The 7,649-nt window shown below is 37.5% G+C and overlaps 1 protein-coding gene across 1 annotated transcript; it reads left to right on the forward strand.

Annotated features, from left to right (window-relative positions):
• The first annotated feature begins 2,496 nt into the window (after positions 1 to 2,496).
• LOC121737387 lies at positions 2,497 to 3,406 on the forward strand. Its single transcript, XM_042129059.1, has 2 exons — positions 2,497 to 2,647; positions 3,222 to 3,406. The coding sequence occupies exons 1-2, from the start codon at positions 2,497 to 2,499 to the stop codon at positions 3,404 to 3,406; spliced, it is 336 nt and encodes a 111-aa protein (XP_041984993.1).
• Positions 3,407 to 7,649: the final 4,243 nt, after the last annotated feature.

A 7,649-nucleotide genomic window follows, 5' to 3' on the forward strand; every position in this document is an offset into this window, starting at 1 on the left:
TATAGGTATAGGTATTTCTTATTAAGGTGACTTTCCGATTTTTGCCGCAAGCGGCCGCGACCCGCAGAAATTGAAATAAAATGCCACTTAAAATACGAACTCTGTGGCTCAGTTGGGGGGCTGTTGGTAGCTTAAGCCGGGGGTCGCGGGTTCGAATCCCACCGACGAAACAAAAAGTTTTCAAAGTTCCTGGGTCATGGATGTGTATTAAATGTGTGTATCATAATAATATAATAAAAATCTTAAATATATGTATGTATAGTATAAAAGTATTAAATATATTTCCATTGTCTGGTACCCGTAACACAAGTCCTTCAGGTACTTAGCACGGGGCCAGACTGACGTGGTGTGAAGCGTCCATAGATATTATATTTAGGCTATAATATGTTTTATTCTCTACCGATATTGGACCAAATAACCGATGCCGCCGCTGCCGCGCTGTCTTGTAGATGCGTAAAGCAAAATTAAACCTACCTCTATCTATACCTCTATATACAAAAAAACCTACCTCTATACTAGCCTACGTCAGAATGTGGCATTTTATTTGAATTTTTGTCGATCGCGATCGCTTGCGCGAATCGTCGACGACTTACTTTTAGTTAATTACAATTCATAATTTAATTTTTCAATAAAATAAATAATTATATTTAAATAAGCAATTACATAAAATAAACTTATGAGGCAACATTACTTTGGTATATAAAGGGCACGATGAAATTTTAAAAATATTGTGTTAGTATAAGTGTTAACAATTCATGTTTAAGGTAAGTATTTTACATGTTATTACAGTTTTTAATAATAATCACTTAATGGATCTAAGTCACTTCTAAAATCTGTGGATCTGTTTATACGTGGGAGAGCCATGCTTCGGCACGAATGGGCCGGCTCGACCGGATAAATACCTCGTTCTCACAGAAAACCGGCGTGAAACAGCGCTTGCGCTGTGTTTCGCCGAGTGAGTGAGTTTACCGGAGGCCCATTCCCCTAACCCCTACCCTATTCCCTTCCCTACCCTGAACTATTCCCTTCCCTTCCCTACCCTCCCCTATTACCCTATTCCCTCTTAAAAGGCCGGCAACGCACTTGCAGCTCTTCTGATGCTGCGAGTGTCCATGGGCGACGGAAGTTGCTTTCCATCAGGTGACCCGTTTGCTCGTTTGCCCCCTTATTTCATAAAAAAAAAATCTAAGTGTGTAGTAGAAGAAATATAATATCTTACCATGACGATAACTACGACTTTTTAATAGTTTGCCGTCAAAGGCACGTGGCCTTCTATGGTGCATGGTCGTTAGATTAGTTTTGTGCATTGATAAGTTAATAATAATGTTAGGAGCGCGTACCTGCCAATAAACTTTTTAGTTTAGCGGTAAACTAGTTTAAGCCACTTTTGTATTTTTGATTTGGAATAAACGATAAATAAAACCGGCCAAGTGCGAGTTGGACTCGCCCATGAAGGGTTCCGCAGCAGCTACTTTAAAAGTTAGAGGGGGGACACACATTTTACCACTTTGGAAGAGTCTCTCTAGCAAACTATTCAGGTTAGAAAAAAATGATATTAGAAACCTCAATATGATTTTAAAAGACCTATGCGTGTGGGGTATCTATCCCCACACGCATAGGTAAGATGATTTTTTTTTTGTTTCAGTTGTACCTATGGGGACCCCTAAAATTTTTAATAATTTATTCATTTTTGTATCAAAATCTTAATGCGGTTCACAGACTACATCTACTTACCAAGTTTCAATAGTATAGCCCATATGGTTTCGGAGAAAAGTGGCTGTGACATACGGATGGACAGACAGACAGATAGACATGACGAATCTATAAGGGTTCCGTTTTTTGCCATTAGCGTTTTTGGCTACGGAACCCTAAAAAGGCACTGTATCGCCACTCTACTCGGTAGGTGTAATCAGGCCCTAGCCAGTGTTTGGTAAGTCAGATCATATAAATTATTTCATAGGCAGTTGACGGACCTACGTTATTTGGTTTGATTATGTCAATATTTGATATTCAATGTAAACTGTGGCCTGAGAGCATAAAGTTAATATACCTAGCGGAATAGAGAAACGAAGGCCTGAGCAAGCGAGATGTCACTATCTATCACTGCGTGGTAAAGAGACGTGTGATACATGACAGCAGAACCAATTTTTTTCATCTGTTTGACATCCAGTCGGCACTTATCGGCACGTTGACAATTTAATCTCTTAGAAAGATGCTTGTGTAAGTGTATACGTAAACAAATTTTTACACACAGATGTAGATCAATTTTGGTTTCATTTGACAGCTCGAGATTGTTACGCTATTCCGCTAGGTATATTATTAACTTTATGCCTGAGAGTTATCGGCTTGGTTTGACATAACGCGACCAAAATACGTAGGTCCACCATCTACTTATGAATCAACTTCATTGATAATAATATATAAGGTAAAAATCTATTTACCTATCTGTCATTATATCTCTTACTATTATAATAATGTTAACAGATGCTACTCATCATGATCGCATTGCTGCCCGTCGCATTATCGTACACGGACGTGGACGACAATATCGACTTCAATAAGCTGATTCACACGCCGCAGCTGAAAGATCTGATACTGTGTTTACTGGACAAGCAGCCGTGCTCCACTCAGATGGTTAAGTATAGAGGTGAGCCATAGTAAAAGGAGGGGAAGTATCTCGGCGGTACCAGCCTTATAAAACTGGCCGAGATTTTGTTGTGTGCCGTATGTGGCGACACATTGATACTATGGCGCACACATACAAGCCGCGCGCGATGCCTTTATATGAAGATAACTTACTTCCCCTCCTTTTACCTTTTTTTAGGGGCGCATACAAATTCATTAAGACGTATACTGCAAAAACGTGCAGGAAGCGTACAGGTTTGTGCCATGTGAACCAAGCCTTAGACGTCAGATTTTCATCCAAAATTGTTTTTTCTTTTTCAAGTAGTGTGTCCGTAAAATGTAGACCTGTGACTCGCACTAAAGAGCGAGGCGTTGACGTGTGCCAATGAGATATTTACAGATGTCTCATGCAGCGAAGGTAAACATGATGAGGAAACATGGTTCAACGTCAGAGACGTATTGACCAGCTTATTCCTCTAGACTATGTTGTGGGAATTCAATATGCGCTTGATCGTATTTTTAAAATACACTTCAGTATTAAAAGAGCGGCTATATCTACAAAAATACAAAGTTCTTAATTTTGTGGTATGTTACAGCTCACGCAGCCGAGGCCATCGACAACGCGTGCGCCAACTGCATGGTGCTCCAGAAGCAGCACTTCTGGACGGTGCTGCACGCACTGGAGACGGTGTACCCGGACCTGGTGCGCCAGGTGAGGGACAAGTACGACCCCGAGGGACGACACTTCGCTAGACTCGAGGGGGAGATTGCGCAGTATTGATGAGTGGGAGCAAGGACTGTCACAGGGAAGACTGGACGAGGAAGAGGGGAGAGCTTAAGCTTAACTATATCCTTATTTATAATAATGAATACAGTGTCTTTGCTTTTCAAGTGAGTTATTCAACGTCATCGAAGAAATTTCTTTATGGGTAGATAGCGGACCTACGCCGTTTGGTCGGGTTATGAATTATGTATACGAACTTAAGTTTAATGTATGCTTTCCTAAATAATAATATTTTACACAGCGGATAACTTTTGTACTATCAGAGAAGTTGATTTATAAACAGATTGCCGACTTACGTAATTTGGTTGCATTATGTTTAGTCTATCAGACTGATCGCGACAAATATTTAAATATCATAATGCAACCAAATGACGTATGTCCGTCAACTGCCTATGAATGACCATAGACTTAATATATTTATAAGTTTATGGATATGACCATATTTTTGCAAATAAAGATTATAATTATTAACTTCTCTGATAGTACATTGTCGGATATCTTCGTTTGACACAAACGTACTTGAATGTACTATGTAAAATTATTTTTAATACGGTCTTCTAATAAAATATTTGTTGCGTAAATAAATTAAAGTTTGTTTCTAAATATAATATTATTATCTTGAAGGAACCAACCAAAACACGATACCAACAGAAAAATGTATACATAGACCAGGGGGGTGTGCCAAAATCTTTTCGTTATCGCTTCGTTATAGAATCGCCGGTCAAAATGTATGGAATTGACATAAGCCTTAATTAATATGACGTTGACGTTCGACTCGTCTTATGTCAATTCCATACATTTTGACCGGAGATTCTATAACGAAGCGATAACGAAAAAGTTTCGGCTAAATGGCCTGGACCTGCGTAATTTGGTCAGTTTACATCAAGTCTAGTCGACAGAACACAACCAAAATATACGTAGGTCCACCGTCGACAAACCAAATTCTCTGGAAGCACTTTCAGATTCTAAATTGGATTATTCATAATTGTAACACACTCACATCGCACTAAAGACTCATCTCAACACAATTATGCAGTGAAATGCAAAAACCACAATATCAAAGGTAATCTGGCATCATTACGCGTGGAGCACACTACAGGGTGTGAACGTAATTGTCTGGCCCCACTACATAATACAAAGGAACAGGTTTTACCTATTTACATAATTGCTAACCTCGTTACTACGTGAATTATTTGAGTGTTTAAACTTTAAATGTCATGATATAAGTACGCGCACATTATGTCGGGGCGGAGCGCAGCGCCGCGCTAACCTAGAAGACGACTTATGCAGAGTATATCTTTATGACCTCCAACGAAAAAAGAGGGTATAGGTCTGATGTGAAAGCCGACATGATCGAAAGTGTTTTACCATCGGTTCATCATCTTCAGCCCGCTCAGTGCTGAAAATTTGGGCTTTAAATCTACTTCATATTATAAGTCACTTTCGGACTTGATCAGTTCAATAGTTTAGCATTCTGATTAATGACTCTTGTAATTGGAATTCCAACTAAACATTAAACGAGAACAAAGAAATAAAAAAAAAACCCCGATGCAACATTTTGTATACGGGGTTGTTTCCTTTTAATTTCTTAATTTAACGTTATTTTAAGTCTGATCCCTGACTAAACATTTTAAAAAATATTAGGTTTTTTCTGAGTTCTTCATCAAAATAGGGCTAGAGGCTTCTTTTTTCAGCGCTGCAACTATGGTCGCAAGTCGCAACACATGCTTAGTAAGCACTTATTTGGTAGACTCGGTTTCGAAATGTTTTTATCTTATATATAAAATTCTCGTGTCACAATGTTAATCCGCGTACTCCTCCGAAACGGCTTTACTGATTTTAGCCAAATTTTATATTATGCATATTCAGTGGGTCTGAGAATCGGCTACTGGGTACTTTTTATATTGATAAGTGCAGTTGATTATATAATAGTAAATTATTACAACTTGAGACTGACGACGACCATTGTTTGTGCGACGGGACGGGACGGGACGTTGCCATGGTAACATACTTATTTAGTCACTTAAATTAAATAATAATATGCTCGAAATACTTTATATTATTATGACCAAGCAACGTTTGCCGGGACAGCTAGTTTCTTTATATATTTTGTTGTATTTTTTTAACAAATAAAGTTTCTTTTTTTTTCTGGCCTTGTAGTTTCATACTTCGCAATGACCACAAGAAAAATTCAACACAACTTACTACCTGGTATGTTTAGTACTCTTTTGTTGGATAAAAAAGTAATTTATATGTTAATAAACATAGCATTTACCCTTCCTATCAACGCTATCGTAATTGACTTTGAACCAAACGATTTTATGACGACATAGATATAACATAAAGATAAAACATATACAGTTCACTCTTATATCGAATACAATCCAATCTTCATAAACGAGTTGTCGAACTACAAAGAAATAACTAGATAACACCCCAACTCCGCCGCACCAAAACTAGTTTATCACGTGGGAACCGTACATTTTCCGGGATAAAAAGTATCGTATATTCTTTCCCGGGACTCAAAGTATCTAAATACTAAAGAGCGAAATCAGTTCAGCTATTTGGACGTATGAAGGTAACAGACAGACTAACAAACTTTTGCATTTATGATATTAGTAAGGACTATGAACGTGTTGCTGTATCTACGGTACGTTCGTCGTGGGGGAGGAGGGCTATTCTCATATTTTGCAGATAACCTGTATAATATAAATTGTGGGCCCAATCGAGCGTTGTGATTTATCGCCACAGATACGACATTTGCATAAAAAACGAGTTAAAACTTTCGCGAGCCCTGCCAGATAATGGTTAAGCCGTTTTTTTAACCAACTTCAAAAAAAAGAGGTTATCAATTCGACCCGTATATGATTTTTAGAACTGCCTAGTTTTCGTATATTATTATGTTAGTCTACATCAGATTGTGAACAAATAGGCTAAATTTCAAAAGTGTAAACGTATGTAGTATGTATGTATATATGTTTTTTGTGTCTGTGTTCGCATATCTCCGAAACTACACGTTCGACAGGACTTCAATTTAAGTAATTATTTTTTTGTTGTTGTACTAAGTATTGTTAATTTGGGGAATACCGCAAATTTCATCAAAATCGGTTAAGTAGTTTTTGAATTTCGAAGTAAAGTTTTTTTATATTATTTAAGAAGCTGTAAAAGGTTTGATACACCTGTACGTCGTGCTTTAAGGGTAGATTTTATCATAGAAATAGCTATACTGTGTATTTCAAAATAGTGGGCTACTTTTCTGTTTATAAAATAGGACACAATGTAAAACAACCAATCGTTTTAATCTATATATGTAAAACTCAAAGGTGACTGCCTGACGTGGTGATCTATCAACGCACAGCCAAAACCACTGGACTCATCGGGCTGAAATTTGGCATGCAGGTAGATTTTATGACGTAGGCATCCGCTAAGAAAGGATTTTGATAAATACCAGCCAAGTTAAAATAGGGGATGAAAGTTAGTATATAATAATACTTCTTAACGCGAGCGAAGCCGTGGGCAAAGGCTCGTTACCAATAAGAGTACTACAGAAAGTCCTATCATTAGCATAGTAATTTCAGACGAAAAATAAGTAGACGTAATAGGATGACTACCTATGATTGGTTAGTTTTCAAAATACTTAGTAAGACACAGGCAAAAAGTGTAATAAAAAAACGCTTATAACTTACATACCGTCGCCATCTTTATTACTGCGTGAGCGAAAGAATCAAAAAAAAAATTAAGGAGAAGAATAAGAAAGAAAGAAAGAATAGTGTAGAAAATAAAGGGGAAAGTAATATTGGAATGGGCCTTCTACATTTCGTAGCATTTCGTAGCTGTGCTACGAGCAGCTACGATATTCGTAGCACAGCTACGAGAATGCTACGAACTATTACAGAGGGGATAAAATGGTCGCTTTGGAGAATCATATTATGAATTATAATATGATTCATTATTTAAAATCGCAAAATTGTCACTCTGCTTGCAATTCATGTCTAGTAATTCATACTAATTTGACATTCGTCAGTTTGACAGTTTTGACAATTCATTTGCTGAATTGATTGAGAGGAATTGTTAAATGTGACCATTTTAGCCCCACTGAAGGCCGGTCTACTTAAAAAATCTCTCTCTCTCTCTCTCTCTGTCTTTTTATTTATTTTATTGTTTTTTATATTTATTTTATATAATAAAATAAGGAGGCAAACAAGCAAACGAGTCACTTGAGTGAAAGCAACTACGGTCG

The sequence above is a fragment of the Aricia agestis genome, chromosome 20 (genome assembly GCF_905147365.1).
Source record: "Aricia agestis chromosome 20, ilAriAges1.1, whole genome shotgun sequence".
Lineage (NCBI taxonomy): Eukaryota > Metazoa > Arthropoda > Insecta > Lepidoptera > Lycaenidae > Aricia > Aricia agestis.

Bases quoted from the DNA above. Each gene is read 5' to 3' on its own strand.
- LOC121737387 (XM_042129059.1), top strand. From the start codon at position 2,497: ATGATCGCATTGCTGCCCGTCGCATTATCGTACACGGACGTGGACGAC. The intron at 2,648-3,221 runs GTGAGCCATAGT...GGTATGTTACAG, and splicing joins TCAGATGGTTAAGTATAGAG to CTCACGCAGCCGAGGCCATC.